Source organism: Miniopterus natalensis, chromosome 8 (assembly GCF_054644295.1).
Source record: "Miniopterus natalensis isolate mMinNat1 chromosome 8, mMinNat1.hap1, whole genome shotgun sequence".
NCBI classification, from domain to species: domain Eukaryota; kingdom Metazoa; phylum Chordata; class Mammalia; order Chiroptera; family Miniopteridae; genus Miniopterus; species Miniopterus natalensis.
Window position 1 is genome coordinate 4,652,611 of NC_142088.1, and position 20,427 is coordinate 4,673,037.

The following is a 20,427-nucleotide window of genomic DNA, read 5'->3' on the forward strand; positions in this document are numbered from 1 at the left end:
GTTGTTTGTTGACTTGTTGATGGCAGCCATTCTTACAGATGTGAAGTGATACCTCATTGAGCAAACCTTCACTCTTTTTATTACGATTTACTTTAGGTCCTTTTCTCCTTGCCCAGATTATTGCAATAGCATTGTAACACATTTCCACTGATACCAGAATGATGTTTCTAGAAGCAAACCTCATCGTATTATTTATCTGCATAAAATCCTTCAATAGCTCCCAGATTTTTAGTATTAAAGTTCATCAGAGTAATCTATAAAGCCTTTTCATATTTTTAAATTTTGCTCCCCCCCCCCCACTATTCCCTCTCAATAGATTTATCTAAGGTTACAAAGTTAGTAAGAAGACTTCATTTTCAAAACTTCCACACACTCAACAGGTGATGACTCAATTTGAAGGGGAAATATTTTATTATTATTATTAACCCTCATCCAAGGATATTTTTTCCATTGCTTTTCAGATAAAGTGGAAGGGAGAGAGGGAGAGAAAGAGAGAGAGAAACATCGATGTGAGAGAGAGACATCGATTGGTTGCCTCCCACATGCGCCCTGACCAGGGCCAGGGATGGAGCCTACAACTGAGGTACGTGCCCTTGGCAGGAATCAAACTTGGGACTTTAGTCCATGGGCCGACACACTAACCACTGAGCCAAACCTGCTAGGGCTGAAGGGGAAGTATTTTATTGATGGGATGGATGATAACTCATCTTTAAAATTTCATGAAAATACTTGTGAGTGGATGGTGAACAGAATACAGTGAAGAAGATAAACTATAAAACTGAGGTCTCACAAACATACCTTTAAGTCCTTGTTAAGGCCAATGACACAGGTAGGGGTATAAGCCAAGGACAGGAAGTGTGAAAGAGGGAACCAGAACCAGAACTGGGTGAAGACAAGGACACCAACCACAGAAGGCATGTGGGTATGCCCAGTCCTGGACTGCAAGGAGATTGTGACATTATGACCACCTGTAGAGAGAGAGAGAGACCATGAGCTTGAATCTGGAAGGGTAATAATACAGATTTTAAAGTGCTGCACTAGGGAAGCATTTGGTGATTATTTTAAGAGTACAGGCCGTAAAATCTAATATGGAGTTGATGGAATTAGTTAGCCAGGGAGCTATCTAGGGTATCCAAAACAGAAAGTACTGTACTTTAACTAGGCTAGGTAAATCTAGACCTTCTTTCTAGAGAGGTAGGCATTTTTTGAAAACTAAGCTTGTAGGACGTCAAAACTATATGCTAAATTAAATATTAATCTGTATTATACATTGGCTTTTAATGTACTAATAAAAAGTAAAATTTTAATACACATATTTGCAGACAATAGCAAAGAGGTGAGAGGTAGATACTGTTTGCTTGGTTTTACATTTCCTGCTTTAGTCCCATCTGAATGCAGGCAGCTCCAATATTAACTAGCCTTGTGACACTGGACAAATCACTTTCCCTTTGAATGTCTTTTTCCCCGTTGGCAAAATGAGGGTTTAAACTTGAGCACTTATACTACCACTAACCAAAGAAAAATTTTAATCTCCAGTTCTTTATAATCTTCAATTCTTGATTCAACTGAAATTTTTTTTGAGAAAGCACAATATGTGAAAAAATGAAATCAGAGCTAATTCTAGTTAATCAGAAGTTTGGGCTATTGAGAAGATATGCAGCTTAGAACCTGACCTGTTTAGCTACCTACTGTCTAGAGGACTACCCCTGAGGGAGTAGAGAAAATTTAAAAGTTAGTGAACAAGAGCTAAGATTCAAGAGTCAGTTAGACAGCTGGATCTTAATTGGACCTTTGTAAGACTGAGATTCTAGGAAGCTATTAGCAGTTGTAAACTTGAATGCCTTTAGGAACCAGTTAGGTCAACAAATGAGAAAACTTGGGCTGGAAGTAGTGGGGGTTGAAGCAAATGGGAAAGTTCAGGTTCTATTTAAAGAGGATATGTTACTAGGGGTGTAGATCTAGGGTCAGTAAGTAATTTTGTTTTTTAAAATGGAATTGAATCTGGATTTCATCCAAAAATTTGCAAACTCTGCTAGGCAGACAAAATAAAATGTGTTTAAGTCAGATTTGGCCCATGGGCTGATGTGTTGCAGGCTCTGGTCTATGTGGTAACAGTGTTAGTGCTGAACCCTAGAACTCTGAGACACAAATCTTTTAGTTTATATAATATAGCCTATAAAAATAGGACTTATCTATGCCTAGTCACCATCCTAATGTGAATTCCAATTTTACTTCTTTGAATCTCAGTATCTCACAGAGGCCTTCATATTTTGCTTGGAGTTAGGAAGTGAGTGTTAATTTTGCTAAACCAAAAATCATTTAGTTTTTGTTTTTTTAAATTTTTTTTTTTAAAAATATGTCTTTATTGATTTCAGAGAGAGGAAAGGAGAGGGAGAGAGAGAGATAGAAACATCAATGATGAGAGAGTCATTGATCGAGCCTGCAACCCGGGCATGTGCCCTGACCGGGAATTGAACCCCGATCGCCTGGATCCCAGGTCAACGCTCAACCGCTGAGCCACGCCCGGCCGGGAAAAACATTTAGTTTTTATAAGAGTCAGGGTTCTTCTCTCTAACCAATAATCTAGATTTTCTTAGATCCCCTACATCCACCAAATGCTTACATATACTGAAAATTTTGAACAAAATACTGAAAAAGATCCCAAGGAGCCTCCAGTCAAGAGGAAAAGACAGATAACTAGGATATTTAAAAATGAGGCATAAAACATTTGGGAGGCAACTGCTTGATGTTTCTCACACTGATGTTTCTCTCAAATCAATAAAAACAGATTTAAAAAGAAGGCATAAAAGTATTATGAAAGGTATAATAAACCTGGGCACTATTGGGAACATGATGCTGAGCATGGTACCTAACCCAGGGTGAAGGCTGGGAGGGATAGAGGGGAGAGGAAAGGCTTTGTAGAGAACGTGGTGTTTGATCTAAGTTTTGAAGCTAGATTTTCTTTTCTTCAGACTTAGAAACTAAACTAGACTCTTGTTCTAATAGTCTGAGATTTACTGTAAAACAAGGGAAAGTTGATCCTATTGACAGTGTTTCCAAAGTTTTATAAACTTGAATCATAAACCTTAATCTTTGGATTTTCTCCCTGAAGAGAACAAATCATTGAGTGAATTCTAACAGCTTCCTTTGAAGCTGTCCTCTCCAGATCTTCTCTATCACCACTAACTTCCGAGAGACAGACTGCAGACACTCTACTAAATTTTTCTATGAATTTACACCATAAGTTATTTTTATTTATTTTTTTTACATTAAAAAGATAATATACCATGATCAAGTAGTATTTATTCCTGGGATGCAAGGTTGGTTTAATATCTGTAAGCCAATTAATGTGATACACCACATAAACAAAATGAAGGGTAAAAGTCATATGATCATATCAAAAGATGCAGAAAAGCATTTGACAAAATACAGCATCCATTTATGATAAAAACTCAGCAAAGTGGGAATAAAGGGAACATACCTCAACATAATAAAAGCCCATATATGATAAACCCACAGCTAGCATCACACTGACTGGGGAAAACCTAAAAGCCTTTTCTTTACGATCAAGAACAAGACAAGGTTGTCCACCTTCACTACTGCCACTGGTCAGGAAACAAACTCCAGTAAGGAACCTGCTTCCAAACTTTCAATTTATACTGGAATGGTGGCTTTAATGACAACCACCCCAAAACAAATGGAGCTATGGAATACACCCTTATAAACAGTTACATCTGATGTGTATTTAGGAAGTATGCTTTTAGTACCCATAGATTTTCTCTTAAAATTTCTTTAACATCATTCACTGTGAGCTTCCCATAACATCTGAACAAGAAATTGAGAGAGACTGGATTTGCAAGGGCTGGAGGGAGATACTGAAAATACTTTTCCTTTGGAGTACAGATGTCCTCATAGAAAAAAGTTTCTTTGATATATTAATTTTGTGGATTTTCCCCCAGACACTCCTAATCATCCAAGTCATAATCTGATCAGAAACCACCAAGTATAACACTGTTGGAGAAACACAGTACAGGTCTGCCTGCATGAATCATACAATTATTTTATTAGGTTTAGTGTAAATAGATAAATAAATCTGAAAGACTTAAAAACATTTACCTGCATCCAATATTCCCTGGGCCAGAATAGCGCCAAACTTGGCCATGACATCATCATGTTTATCATTGATAACTTTGGAATACAGTTGTCTGAACTGACTCACCTGAAGGAACAAGAGAAAGAATTACAGACTAATTCTATTCATTTGCTGTGTCACTTTAAAGCTGGAAAAACAGGTTGCTCAATTGGTAATAAAATTTGAGTCCTGAATTTTACAACATTCAAAGAGAGGAATATGGACCATATTTGAAGACAACACAGTTCCATGGCTGACCACGGTGTTATGACTTTCTGGTGTGGGAGCACCGGTTGTTTTCAAACCTCGTTCCACAGTGAATGAGTCAGGCTCAAAGGAATGCTGAGTACAAGTTCATACGGCATCACTGTTGGTTCACAGGCTTAAATGGTTCAAGGGAACAGTGAGGCTTTCATTGCTCTGTGAATTGTAGCTGCTCTGCTTACCATCCACCCTACAGATTTCTTAGCAGGCACGGTCCTTCCAGGCTACTCTAAAGTAAACTACCCTCCAGTGAGGTTGCATGGGGTATATTTTGGGTTAAGTGTATTCATGTATACAGTAAAGATTCATTGTGCACACATTAATTTCTGAGGCTATGTAACAATAATTACTCTTATGAAAAGGAACATGCGGAACCAAACATGCGCCGACTTGCTGAGGACAGGTTACTGGTAAGTTCTGTCCGCTTCTTTACTCCTTTCTGCATTTTCTAAGATTAATATATATGACTTTTACAATTAGCAAATAATATTCATGAAATATATGTCCTTAATGTATTTGTGATTCCTTTAAAACTGTTTGGACAACAATAAGAGAACTATTTTATGTTTCTTACACTTCTGTTTCTCACAGTGCTTTTCATTTTTTAAAAAAATATATCTTTATTGATCTCAGAGAGAGGAAAGGGGAGGGGGAGAGAAAGAGAGAAACATCAACGATGAGAGAGTCAATGATCGAGCCCGCAACCCGGGCATATGCCTTGACCAGGAATCGAACCCTGATCGCCTGGATCCCAGGTCGATGCTCAACCACTGAGCCACGCCCGGCTGGGCCCCACAGTGCTTTTCAAATGGGAGGAACCTAGGAAGAATTTTTTGTTCAAGAACATAATCACAGAGCTCCCCCAAATCCACCCAACACAGAATATACTGAATCTGAGCTTCCTAATGTGATGGCTTTATACATATTAAACATTCTTTCAGAATCTCTCCCTTCTTCATTCATGTTGGTCTGGCAGGCTTCATTGTGACACAATGCAGAATAATATAGACTCAGACAATGCTGGCTTATAAATACCTCTGCTCTAATAAGCTGTCTGGGTAAGTTACTATCACTTCTCTAGGCCTCACTTTTTCTAACTATAAAACCAAGCATGATTAGATCATCACAAAATTCTCTTCTGGTTTAAAAAAGCCTTAAGCTTTGATGCTTTTATTTTGGTTCAGCAGGTCAAATTCCTTTGATTCTGAACTTTTTTTAGATGAACACTAGATGAACACTTACATTACCTTATATAGGATGGAAATTTTATGTTGTAAAAGTTTATAAAATATTTCAAAAACTTCTAAAAAGGAACACTGGACAAAGCACAGTATGTGCATAAGGAAGAATTTAAATATAAAATTATACCCCAAACAACAGGAAAACGTAGTGAAACTGACAGATTAAAAAAAAAAAATCAATGTAATGCAAATATATACGCTTATCTAATTAATATTAAGTATACTTAAAAAACTAGTTTTTAATCATTTAAATTTTTTTCTTCACATTTTATTACTTATGTAGCAGTAGCTTAATTCTCACTATTATGATTCTTCATAAGTAATTATTATTTTTGTAGGTTAGGATAGTATCTTAAATTTGGAAGTCAACTTCAAGATCATCTGGTGTACTCCCTCTATTTTACAAATGTGAAAACTGAAGTAAGATAGGTGAAATGATTGGCTTACTTGTGATCACAAACAACTAACTACAATCATGTCTAGGATCAGGATTTTCTGACTCAATTTCATTGTTTTGAATAGTATGCCCCCCACATAAGACAAAGAATCTGCAGGAGAAAAATCACATTAATTTCCCACTTTATATTATAATAATCTCACAGAAGGGATAACCAAGTTTTAGGTAGCTCTGTGATCCATGCATTCTGCTCTGCATGATTATCTAAAATCTACCTTCTCCAAATTAATGCATTTTTAATATTCATCCCGTTTTTAACTTTACCTTATTCTGCTGGGGGGAAAACACTCTTGGAGGTCAGAGGAAAAACAAAGAAGAGAGAGAAGGGAATCAAGTTTCTTGGCGTCATTCTGCTGGTACTGGTCACCTGGCTATGTCTGTCTTTTCTAGTTTTCTCTCTTTTCCTGAATATAGAACTGCAGATGCACATGAGGGATCAGTTTTGGAGTATTTTCTTTTCTCTTTCTATTACACCTGCTCTTATGATTTGAACTAAAGGTCTCTAATTCCTTTCATGAAATCCTTGAGACCAGATGAATTTTGGAATTCAGGATTTAGAAAGCTAACATGGTACATACACTATATATTATGCAATATCTTACAGTGGAGTGTGGAGGCAATGTCCCATAATCAAACAATCAATGTTTCTGAAGCAGCAAAATGCTTAAATATTAACACTAAACAGAATAAAGGTTATAAATGAGTTCATATTGATTGGGTGAGGTTTTATAGCCAAATGAGTCTTCAGAAATGAACAAACCTCTTATTTTTCAGAGTTTTTTTGATTTTGTAATTGTAGATAAAGAGCTACGCACTTTTAAATTTTTGTGTGGCTAGTTCTCAAATCTCTTTCCTCAGTCTGATTCTTTGCTATGCCCTCAATTTATGTCCAGCACAATTGCTATCATCTCAAACTCCACATACCTAAAGTAAAAATTCTTTGTTCTTCTTTCAAGATATTTCTGTCAATGCTTTCATGATTTCCCCATTATCAATATCCCAAATAATGTTTTCGCTCCCTTCTCAATTTTATTAGTAATATTTTGTTCATGGTAGTTGCTTGTAGCCCTTTCTTTATATTACTACTGACACTGTTAGAGTCCAAGTCCCTACCTTAAGGCAACAGTATGGTAATATAGAATACTATTTACAAATGTGTTATGCTATAACGTATCACCATTTAATATTAAAATTTCATGCTTATAATTTCATCTTATAAAATTCACACACTTCTCTACAGAAATATTTATAGGTTACCATGATAGTTCACAAAAGCCTAATCTACCCAAACTGGGATTTCTTTTAGAACTACAAAAGCTTATCAAGCTTGACTAAATATAATCCTACTTCAATAAAGGATATCTTCTCAGTGGTGGGAGAAGCTTCCCTGTAGCAGACCATAGGACAGATGATATTAGGTAGGAGGAACACCAGATCCATTCTTATACAGTGTATTTTTATATGATTCTATAGATGATACTAGGTACATGCTCAAATAACTACTAAAGGTAGATTTCATGTAACAAAAAAACCCAAAAAATAGATCCACCATAAAGAGTTGGGTTCTTGAGAGAAAACAGCTCCAAGGACCTATTTCTGTTAATGTTCAAAGGACATTTTTCTAGTCAAATGGTTCTGAGCCTCTGGTCTAAGGGCTTTCTAAATTGAGTTTGTAATCACCCAGGGGTGTATGTGTGTTGCTGGGTCTAAGTTTGTGAGAGTGAGCAAGCAAAAAACTGGCAGAGGAAAAGCGAAGATGTACTGGAGTTACATCAGCTAAGACCACAATGTGTAGAACTAAGTGTTAAGATGGCATTCTGTAAAAGGATGTGACCTGTATCATGGTTACATAAAAACATTTCCTTTGGAAATTTCCATTGTAAATCTCACAAAAATATCTGAGAAATGTCCCTTTTGGATTCTTTCGAGGAAGGGCTATAGTTTTGATGAAATTAACACTTGATTTTTGATTTCAAGGTGTTTCCACTTTATTGCATGAACTGGTAGCCTTTAGAAATTCTCTTCAAGCTTGTTAACAGCTTTTTCTTTTCAGCAAAATGTTACATACTACTCCAAAAGAATATCAATGTTGTCTTATTAGCAATTATCAGATGAAAGAGAAATGACAGAAACTATAGTCCACAAAGCTCTTTATCACATGCTTAATAGCAGAAAACAATGAAATAGAACTTTAAGAATTTATGAGTTGAGTACAATGTCACTCTAAGGGATAGTGTTTCCTGAAAGAACATGTAATTATTATTATTTTTTGCTAATCCTCACCCGAGGATATTTTTTCCATTGCTTTTCAGAGAGTGGAAAGGAGGGAGGGCAAAAGGGGCAGAGGAGAGAAAAGAGAGAAACACATTGATTTGTTGCTTCCTGTACATGCCCTGGCTGGGGCCAGGGATCAATTCTGCTCCCCAGGTACACGCCCTTGACTGGGAATGGAATCCTCGGCACTCTACGCGCTGCGAGACACCGGCCAGGGCAAAGAGCATTTGATTTTCATACTGTCATACACAGTTTTGCTTTTGTAGTCACCGGGGGTACAAAACTTGATTTCCCCCACCGAGTTTAAGTCAATGGCAAGAACTACTAGCTGTTACTGTACTTCAACATTCTTAATCAATACCCAAGATTCTGACACAACCTGAAGATGGAAGTGTGCCCCATGTATTCACATCAGCTAAAACTTGGTTCAACAATATTTTCTAGAATGATTAAAAAATACTAATTTTTTTTACTTTTTCTAAATATGAAAAAGTTTTACTTATTAGAACAACTAGTTGAATGCTTTCTCAAACTACAGTCTACCTACCTTACCCCACCCCTCCCTATTCCAAAGGACTCTGCTATTATTGGCGCAGAGCTTACGACTGTAAAATCAATGAAATCCTACACCAGAGATGGAAAGATGGTAAACATTATCTTGCTCACAATACAAATAATGTGAAACTGACATGTGAGGTCAGAGTGAATAAATATCTGTATATTACCATTAGGGGAGGTGCATTTCATGGCCTACTTTCCTCCTTTTAAAAAATATATCTTTAATAATTTCAGAGAGAGGAAGGGAGAGGGAGAGAAAGAGATAGAAACATCAATGATGAGAGTCATTTATTGGCTGCCTCCTGCATGCCCCCAACTGGGGATCGAGCCCGCAACCCTGGCATGTGCCCTGACCAGGAATCGAACCCTGATCTCCTGGGTCGTAGGTCGATGCTCAACCGCTGAGCCACGCCTGGCCAGGCTAAACTTTCCTCTTCTAATGCTATTACTCAATTGGATAACCTCCAACTGATAAAGATCGGCAGAAGATCAAAAGCAAAAATAAAAGATGCAAAAGCTACTCACATTTTAACTGCTATATTTAAAACAAAAACCAGAAAGAAATGTGGTCTGTTTGAAAAAACATTTATGTTCTAGAAGACAATAATTAAAACAGGATGAGAAGACTGATGCTATCTTTGCAATATTCCAATTTTTGGATGTCTTAAAAATTATTTTGACAAAGAGAAAAGCAATAAATAAAGGAAACCAAAATGATAGCAACTGTTTAGAAAGTGAAATCTATTAAATAAAGTTCCATAAAATGAGAATGAATAATCGATGAGTTCCGGAAATTTTTCTCCTCTATCCACCCCCCCCCCCCCAAACATCAGTCTACTTTGCTGAAAAGAAGGATGCTGTACATCTGCTCGATGGGGCAGAAGACACTATACCAGTGTTTTCTCTGTTGTCAATTTTTTGACTGCTTCTCATATAGGAGCAGAATTAATATGAGGCTGTTAATGGCCCAAATTTTAAGTTAAGAATGAAAAGATCTAAAATTATTGCACTAGCCATCACATCTATTTAATATATATCAAACATGGTAATTTTTGGTACATGTAAATAAGATCTATGCATTTTCTGTTTCTCAACAAAATAGGCTTCAGAGGGACCACTTGGAAAGCTTAATATGACCAGGGGTCATTGTAGAGTGACTTGTGATACATAAAGTAAGATGCATTAGCTATTGACTGAGGCACTACAGGGGGGTGAAGGAAGAAGGAAGGTGGGAGGGAAACAGACAAAGAGGAAGAGAAGATGAGAGAGACAAAGGAAGGGGCAGGCAAAGCTGTACTGAGAGCCTTTATACTCCCACTTACAAGAAGGGCAAAATATGTAGGAGCGTTTCTTTGGACAGATATGGGTCAAGAGGGAAAGAAAGCTGTCCTGGAGCCATCTGAAACTCTGCCCAAGAGATCACCCAAGAGGGTAATGTCATTTCTAAACTGAGACTGTATGTATTGCCCAAGTTTACATTCTGTATTAGAGAAACAAGGTACCCCACTGAATAGATTTTAAAAGGACAGTAGGAGACAAAAATTAAAGTTGATTTTTATGATTTTGTGAACCTGTGAATTCTATTTTTCAAGTATGGCTATATAGTTGAATTAACAAAGTGACCATAAATCTGTAAGAAATGCATTATATATTTAAAGTTTTCCCATCCTCCAACATTTTTACTTCCTATGAGTTCAGTGTTCACCATATCTGATGTAAAAATTTCCTCAAAAAAAGTTAAATTACTAAAGAAAAGCCTGAACCAGCTCTATTCTAGAGGTTTGTTTTGTTTGCTCACCTTTGGACAAGTGATCTCAGTCTGCTGGATCATGATGAGAGCCGAAGCTATGAGAGCTCCTTGCCTCACATAGTTCACAGGGTCATTTGTCATTGGTTCTAGCAAATTAATTGCTTCCTGAAAGTATTAAAAAAAAATCCTTAAATAAAGTTGGTATAGCTGGGTTTACAAATTAGTTACTATCATTCTAAGCCAATATTTTCATCTGACATTGTAATAACAAGTTAATTTAAGACAAACTGGATGCAATAGTTCAGAACTGAGTATTCTTTATTTAGGTTTCAATATAACTGATGGTATGTGAAAAGGAAGCTTGCAGAACACGACTGCTCCTGTCTGGAGGTAAGAGGTCAAAAAGAAAGTAAGAGAAAATGAGATTAATGGTTGATAAGCACCTATTATTTCCCAGGCACAGTGAGTAGTAGGTACTTTATATGTTATCCCAGATAATCCTCTTAATCCTAAAAATAAAACAAAAACAAAACAACAATAGCAACACAAAATAATCCTTATAAACAAAGAAACTGAGAATTAGAAATGTTAAGTAGCAAATTCAGGTCAGTCTGACTCCAAAACCTGTATTAAGCATCCAACTTCCTTCAAATACCAGGGTATGGTAATGTCTTAGATAATTTTACAAGATGGGGCAGGAGCAGGGTGGAGGGAGTCAATGGGGGCAAAAAAGGGGACATTTGTAATACTTTCAACAATAAAGATAAATTAAAAAACACACAGAGACAATCAGCTAAAAAATCCCCACAAAACTAAATTGAAACAAAGCACAAAGATAAGCTCCCAAAACAAAAAGAAAGATTGTGCTTGCTAGCAGAATGGTTAAAAAAAAAAATTTAAATCATATAGGACTAGAATTGATTTCATGGTTACACTTGACAAGACCATGTATAATGGAGATTTTCCAAACTGTTACCAGGATTTCCCCAATATCATATCCTTCAGAATGTGATCAGTAGTATGAAAAAAGGATTTCTTGATTAAATAATTTGGGAGTTTCTGCATACTATATATTACCTCCTCTTATAGATTCAAATGTACATAGCATATTAAAGGCTCTAGGCATGTACAAAAGCTCCACGAAGCCTCGTTAAAGAAACCGCTGGAACTTTTGTTTTTCCCAGGATTTGTCCACGGTATGTGACCAAGAACTCTTTCGCCCCATATAACTTCTACTGACACCCTGCAGAACACTAATACCCTTTGTTAAGTGCCACTTTATAACATCTCTTATTAGGTCCTTAGGTATAAACCTGGGGGGAAAGAGGAAAAGGGTTTACGAGATTATCAAATTTATTTCTTAATTAAGTATGTAATTTCTCAAATATCCTTTGTTCAAGGCCAAAGAAAGGAAGACTAAATTGAATTCTTTTTTGGGGGAAATGACTTTAGATATCTTTACATGTGGAGATGCACTGGGAAATCCACAGTTAGGTGATTTCGTCACTGTGCAATCACAGAGTGCACTTACACAAACCTAGATGGCATAGCCTGCTACCGTAATTTTATGTGCTATACTTTTACAGGACTGGCAGTGCAGTAGCTTTGTTCACACCAGCATCACCACGAACACATGAGTAATGCGGTGCCCTTACCAATGGCGGTTACGACATCGCTAGGTGATAGGAAATTTTCAGCTCCATTATAATCCCATGGGATCCAAATATTGTTATGTGCTGCATGACTATATTTACTTGTTTTTAAAAATGAGAGCTGTTAACAAATATTACACATACCAGATACATGCTTTCTTTCTCCAGTTCATTAAAAAATGTAATGATTTTGTGCAGAGGAGTAAGTTTTTCAAACATTACTCATATATTGTCAATATTGTTTATGAAGTAGTCATGATAAAAATATAACCAAATTTCCAACTTACAAGTTAAAAGACATTAACTTGACCTTTTAGGTATAATATAACATTAAATATATATTTTAGAATAAACAGATGTTTCAGGTTTTTAAGAAACAAAAATAACCAAAGCACCAAACTTCAGATAGATATTGATATGAAGATCATACAAACTATCTGGAAATAAGGCAGACTTGTTTAGTATAAATAATAAAAATTTTTCATTGAATTAACATGTCAGATGCTGTGTCTCAAAGAACATTTGCTCCTAGATATTAAGTTTAGAATAATCTGGAAAGAAAACAAAAGTCTAATTCATATTTAACTTATGAGGCCTGATAAAAATGTCTACTAAAGACCTGAGAGGGGAAATACTCAGTACAACATCCAACTATATGAAGGTCAATTTCTATAAACTGCATTTTATATACCCAATGACATTTCTAATAAAAGTGAAGATACATTGTGATATAAGAATTTCTTACCCAAAAGAAATGAAAATATTATTTATTTATAATCCTCACCTGAGGATATTTTTTCCTATAAAAGGTAAAGTATGATGATTATGTTATTGCTGTGAATCAAAAATACTTATTTAAGCAATAATAATGTATTTCTTTATGAATCTCATGAATTGTGTTTTCAAATCATTGACTTGTCTAACCCAACTAATTGTCACTTTTAAAGGCTTAACAAAAATATCTCGTTAAGTTTATAAGGAGAAAATAGGCAAATAGCAGTTAAATGATTTGCTTAAAACCAAACCAACCCCAATAAATTTACTAAAAATTAAAAAACGACAACAAAAACTCAAACCAAAGGAATCAATTGATTTTGGTGGCCTAAGATGAGAACCTTGATTTCCACAATACTAATTCTGCAAATTAAACATGTAAAATAACCAAAATCAACAGCATTTTCTGCCTCATAATGTGGTAGTTTGTTCTTAAACAGCTCTGAGCCATCCAGCACAGTAAAATAAGGAAGTTCTGGGGAGCTTTGTGAGGCAAGTTAAGTCTTACAGATCACACCACACTCATATTTTTACAGCTGTTACATAAACTTTTCTGTGAAGGAAAACAGTCTGGCGCCAGGAAAGAACTGATCCCATTGGTGTTGGGCTTTACCTTGTTTCCTGTACCAGCACAGCAGATGCCCAGGGCCATGGCAGCTCCATAACGCACGTGAGGATTATAACTCTCTGACAACAATGAAACAACACTGGGGCACTGTTCAGGGGTCCTGATAAGAAACAGAAAGTGGAAAAAAAAAAAAAAAGAAACAGAAAGTGAAGACAGTGTTATACATAACATATTTTAAGTCAAGATGGGAGCATTTTAACCAGTTTTTTAAAGTTTTGGGAAACAACATCTATATTTAACACAGAAAATGCAGAATTAAAAATCTACAGAATTCTAATTACTGATATTATAAAACTATCTTCAATATTCAGAGAATATGTGCAAAGAAAGAAGAATGAATCAGTGATTTCTCAATCACAATTCTGCTTTACAGAATTACTCATTCCCTCGTGCCTCCTCCATAGTTGGGAATAACCATGGGGGGCGGGGGTGCACACTTCTTGCTCTACATGCATTCTTATATTTCCTTACTCTCTGTGTTCTGTTTCAGAAGACAAAAGTCATTTATAGAGATTCTAGGATATTTCCAAAGCTCCGTAAGAGATTTATTTTTTTATTTTTTATTATTTTTTTAAATCCTCACCTGAGGATATTTTTTCTACTGCTTTTCAGAGAGAGAGAGAGAGAGAGAGAGAGAGAGAGAGAAACATCAGTGTGAGAGACACATCGATTGGTTGCCTCCCAGGGGATGGAGCCTGCAACCGAGGTAAGTGCCTTTGACTGGAATGGAACCTGAGATGCGTCTAGGGCTGCATAAAAGATTTAAATCTCTCAGCATTACCCTGGTTGAATATTAAACTAACAAGTAAGCATTGATAATGAGGAAATTTTGATATTCTTTTGTCTTTAGCAATTACTTTTGTGTTGATAAGAAGTAATAGAGCAATTGTTCTTTTGTCATCCTCTTATGTTTGTGACAAAGAAAAGAAACAAGACAACCCTGACTAAGGAAGTATCTGACCTCTAAAAGACTCTTGTTATAGTGGTTACCCTTGAGGGGCAGCAGGACAGGGGTAGTAATTAGAAGAGAGTGTAAGGAAAGTTTATGGGAGGCTGGTAATAATCTTGAACTAGGTGCTGGTTACACAGATGTATTCAGCTGTGAACATTCATCAAGTTGCAGGGTAATGATCATGAGCATGCTCTCAGATGTATATTATACTTCAATAGAATCTGTTTTAAAAAAGACTATTCATATTTACATTTCAATAAAAATTAAAACAAAGACTATCCCACTGTGAATGGAAGCAGTTATCACCTACAGACCAATTCAAATCTATAATTCAATGCTGGAACTGTTCTTTAGACTCAAACTCCAGTGACTGGTAAATTCAAATTTCAAATGGAGCAGAGCCAAGTTTATGAAACTGGCTATAAGAGTGGAATTTTGCTATAAGGGAAGGTAGCATTATTTCCCCATACAACGGAGTCCATCATCCTTTCTTAAAAATGTTCTCAGTTTGAGTAAGTTTCCTAGTATGAATAACTTGGAAATAATACTAATAGCAACAATATGGAATATACTAACAAGATCTGGGTTCCAGCCCTAGTTTGCTAATTTCTTACTACATAACATTAGGCAAGTCACTTACATTTTCTTTTCTGTAATTAGAGATAAACTTTTCTTGACTATTTTGCAGGAATAATATAAAAAAAGCAAATGAGCAAATAACTAAAAATATGGTAATAACTTATATGCACACTGAGATAAATAATAAGTTATATAAGAGGAAGCCATGCAGTCAAAAACCCATGTTCGAGTTTCTGTTTCATCTACAAATAGCTGGGATAATTTACATAAGGTTCAATTAACCATATACTTTGGGGTCCCTTTCTCCTGCAAAAAAGACCATAGTATCTGCTCCACTTTACAAAAATTCTATGGCTTCAATGAGAAATATTCCTATGAAATAAAAATAAAATTTAAAGTGGTATTACCCAAAGAGACTGTTGGGAGTTATTCTGCCACTTGTAGTTGACAGGCCATCCACTTAACTTTTATTTAATTCTGTTAGGCTAAGAACTTAAAGCTTTGTCTATAGTTTGATACCCAAAATTCGCTCAAGCATTTTGTTTAATTAATTACAAATACCATTCAAGATTGCACATGTCTCAAGGGCCGAGAGCTGAGAGTATCTTCTATATTTCCATAAATTATTAGCACAGTGCTAGGTACTAAAAATAAAATAATTTTTATTTTATTACTTAGTAAAAAGACAAAGGGAGCCAAACTAAATTTATATTTAGAGACTTAACCAACAAGTATTTTCTACTAAGTTCAAGGCCTAATGGTTAACCACTGGGAGAAATAATCAAACCCTTCACTGCTCTTACCCCTTAAGTTTATAATTCAGCTAGATAATAAAAGAAGGTAGAGTTAACAAGAACCTGTGAGTGTTACTTATAAGGGCTGAGTGTCTCTGAATTTTATGTGCTTTGAAGTTCCCAGTAGGGAGACCACGTATAGTCTAGGGAAGGCCGCTTTAAAACAATAAAATGCACACTAGAGCAGTTCTGATTTGTAGTTTCAATAAAATTTCTTGGCTTGGAGCTAACAGTCATCTTGCCGATGTTACGATTTGCATAAACCTTCCACAGAGCAGGAATTGTGCAAGGGCATATGCACTAGTCACTGCCACATCATCCTACCATAAACTGCACATACGAATTCGGTTCTTTCAACATACTGACTATTAACCACTGTTTCTTTACTGAATATTTTCTGCAACCTCAATGTTAAATCATATTAATAAATCAATATGCTGTCAAGAATATGGTGTCTTTATTCTAACTTATCTCTTCACTAGAGAGCAAAAAGTACAGAAATGTACGTATATAGGCAGAAACACGGTTCTTAAGCACATGGGGTCGATCACAGTGGGAATTTAGTGTGGCCATAAACCTCAGGGTAGAATTATGAGCTTATAATCCTCATTAGGCAAGTGCCACATGATGAACACAATGACAAAGGAATTAAGAATACACACAACCCCCCTGGCCCCATCCTGGTGGATGTTGCTCAGCTGGTTGAGCATCAGCCCATGCACTGAGAGGTTCCCATTTTGATTCCTGGTCAAGCGTTAAATCCCTAGTAGGGGGCCTGCAGGAGGCAGCAGATAGATGGTTATCTCTCACCCATGTTTTTCTCCCTCTCCCTTCCTCTCTCTCAAATCAATAATATCAACCACAGACTCCAAATAATCTGAGCAGCATTCTAAATTTCAAAGGACCTACTGAATATCATTAGCTAAATACACCACAAACACTTTAATCAACACAGAATTCCACACAGAAAGAGAAATAAAGAGCACGCTTCCCTTAAATTGCTTGTCCCACAATGACCATTCATCTACACACCCAGGAAACTCACATCTTCAATCATTTTATTCCCTCACTCCCCACATCTAATCTACCAAGTCAAGTGAAACCTTTAAATCTTGCTTCTGTTTTCATTGCCTGTTTTAGGCTCCAATCTTTTCTCACTGGAAATAATACAGTGATTCCTTAAATTATGCTTCTGCTCTTTTCTCCCTTGTCTTCAGTTGTGGTAGAGAGAACATGGGCTTGGAATCAGAAAGACCTGGGTACAAATTCTAGTGCAGACATTTATTAACAGAGCGGCAATATGAACCTTAACTGCTTTACCCATAAAATGTTATCTGCTCTACTTAATTCATGCTGGGGAGAGTTGGCAGTGTGGTAAAGTATAATACTATACCATAACCACTGAAATCTAGATGCATAACTGGAAATTGTCTTTGGGTCAGAACCAGGAATTTGGCTACTAGCATGCTATAGTTTGGACTCTTATTTTTTAAAAAGGTAAGGTAACTCATGCCCAAAAATTCATTCAAAACATAAAGCAAGTTGGATATTAAACCAAAAAATCTGGTTATATTCAGGGTTCTGACTGCCAGATTACCTCACCAACCTTTTAGGGAGCTAATGGCACATAGAACACTTAGTCACTTGCCTCTAAGCAAGGGAGGGATATTCTAGGGAAAACAGACTCACAGCAAAGACCTTATCCTAAATGTATCTTAACACTTCATTTATTTTATGATCCCGACTTGCTAAAAATTATACTTAGAATAGGGCATTAACAATTTCATGAGATTTAGAAAAATTTTTGCCCGGGAACATAAACACTGGGAGTGTAATGCAGAGCTCTACCTAGTTGATTACCATAAAGACCATAATAGGTCGTGAGGACTATAAACTCAAAAGCACATAAAAAAATTCTTGGAAGTTTCTCAGCCGAATAATAGTTCCAATTCTGACACATTCTTCAGGGACGTGTTAAGACAAGGAAGGACTCACTCTTTAACAAATTAGCTTAGACATTCAGCCTCCTCAAGATTACAAAATCATAATATTCTTTATTTCAATTTTTTTTTAGCAGGGAGCTTTAAAAGGACAAAAGAATCTAAGCAATGATCAGAATGCAAACATTTTCTGAAAGCAAAACTGCACATTAGTCTTTATCCAAACATATACATGCATATAATCCATGTATACATAAAATTTTTTCAAAGTAAGTTGTTAAATGAATAAATGATAACATTATATCATCACCATTTTGAAACTTAGAATGAATTAATGGACCTCAACATAATTATCAATGACTACTAACTTCATAAAACAAGAAACAACTAGACTTTATGTGCACTACTAGTCCTACCCCCTCCAAAGGGGAGGGGGGAGAGAAGGATGGACGTGTGTGTGGGAGAAGGTGGAAGAACCAACAAGATTTCCTGATGAATAAAATGTAGGAAGTGAGAGAATGCAACTACGTATAAATGGCATGCAGAAACCAATAGAGCAGATATGGAGGGAAAGAACAGAAGTTCAGTTTTGAACATTTTGAGTTTGAGATTGTTTTTAGACATCTAACAAAAATACTGAGTAGGTCAACAAACATGAGTCTGGAATTTGGAAGAAAGGCCCAAACTAGAGATACAAATTTGGGAATTACAGTACATAGTTTATACTAAAAATAAATAAAACATATCTTCAGATGATGATTAAAATAATAATAATAAAAAATAGTTTCTTCTCTTGGTTTCTACTAGACCACACTCTGCTGGATTTTCTCCAACCTCACTGAATGTTCTTTTTCTCTTTTTTAAAAAATTTGTTTTTATTGATTTTTTTTTTTTTTGAGAGAGAGAGGGAGAGAGAGAGATAACTATCTGCTGCCTCCTGCATGCCCTCCACTGGGGATCAAGCCGGAAACCTGGGCATGCCCTGACCGGGAATGAAACCGGTAACCTCTGGGTGCTCAATGACCTACTTAATATTTTTGTTAGATGTCTTAAAAAAATGTCAAACTCAAAATGTTTACAACTGAACTTCTGTTCTTTCCCTCCATATCTGCTCTATTGGTTTCTTTATGTCATTTAAACATAGTTGCATTCTCTCACATCCTTCCTCTCCACCTCCCCCTCTTTGGAGGGGTAGGACTAGCAGTGTACATAAGATCTAGTTGTTTCTTGTTTTATGAAGTTAGTAGTCAGTGATAATTATGTTGAGAGAGAGAGTCTGAATCTCACCTTTAAGTTACTTTAATTAGAATTTGTCTGGAGTTCTTGGTAAATGAGAAATTCTACACAAATGAAATTTCCACATATTTGAAATGTCACTTGACCTTTAAATCATTTTGAAAGAAAATTTTATTTATTTATTTTACTATTATTTAAAAAAAAAAAAATCTTTATTGATTCCAGAGAGAGGAAAGGAGAAGGATAGAGAGATAGAAACATCAGTGATTAGAGAGTCGTCATTGATCGGGTGCCTCCTGCACGCCGACTGGGGATGAAGCCCGCCACCCAGGCATGTGCCCTGACCAGGAATCGAACCGAGATCCCCTGTATCCTAGGCAGATGCTCAACCATTGAGCCACGCCTAGCTGGAACTCTTTTTTTAAAATGCATGTCACATATTCCTGCCACCCAAAACAGCTGAATAAAGATGATTTAACTTTTCCTTATAAATGTGGGAGTCACCACTATGACATCAATTATTCTATCACATATAGTTGTGGAAGGCTGAGTTATATGAGAGCTGTAAGTCTCTGAGTAGACCTACACATCTATACTTTTTAATTCCTGTTTCTTCAGTTGACCCTGTTTGTTATTATCAAAGTGCTTGTCCAATTTTTAATTTGTTATTCTACTTTGGAGTGGGTAGGGAAACGTGCGTTAAAACTATCTCAAGAGTGAATTTATCACTGAACATTCTTTTGGATTATTTAGATTTACTACCACGTGCAAATGTTATTTTCATTAAAGAAGGGAAGAGAGGTTTTGTGAGTGTGTGCGTAGAGCAAAAAGATCTGGAGTAGGGACTTACAAGCTACCTTCTATCTCACATGCATGAAGTTTTAGAACATGGTTTAGTTGCAAACTGAGATTGTCTACCCTTTTATTTACTTCTTTATTATTATTTTGCTTTCTTTCTGATTCTCAGCTATGCTTTGAATAACTTGAGGTTGACAAATAAGTAGTTGTTCTAACTAGTTATGTTCCTTAGCCATTAAACTAATTTAAAAATTCAAAAATAATCCAAGTACTAATTTTAACTATTTTTAGTTAAGATTTTTTTTAAAAAAGTGAGTGAATGTGGGTGAGAGGGGTTAGTATTGACAAAGTATTATAATAGTAATAATGGTAGTATTTTATAATATACAGAATATTTA

The 20,427-nt window shown here is 35.9% G+C and overlaps 2 protein-coding genes across 2 annotated transcripts in view; one reads left to right on the forward strand and one right to left on the reverse strand.

Moving 5' to 3' along the window:
* PSMD1 (proteasome 26S subunit, non-ATPase 1) overlaps nt 1-20,427 on the reverse strand; it is a 74,245-nt gene that overhangs the window by 9,255 nt on the left and 44,563 nt on the right. Inside the window, exons 17-20 of the mRNA XM_016204679.2 lie at nt 13,716-13,830; nt 10,725-10,841; nt 4,117-4,219; nt 799-968 (exon numbers count right to left, since the gene is read on the reverse strand). Of these exons, the coding sequence (XP_016060165.1) occupies nt 799-968; nt 4,117-4,219; nt 10,725-10,841; nt 13,716-13,830 (505 nt within the window). The remainder of the gene's footprint in view (nt 1-798; nt 969-4,116; nt 4,220-10,724; nt 10,842-13,715; nt 13,831-20,427) is intronic.
* The window catches only part of HTR2B (5-hydroxytryptamine receptor 2B), a 29,933-nt gene continuing 14,255 nt past the window's right edge, over nt 4,750-20,427 (forward strand). Inside the window, exon 1 of the mRNA XM_016204680.2 lies at nt 4,750-4,806. The gene's annotated coding sequence lies outside the window, so the exon portion shown is untranslated. The remainder of the gene's footprint in view (nt 4,807-20,427) is intronic.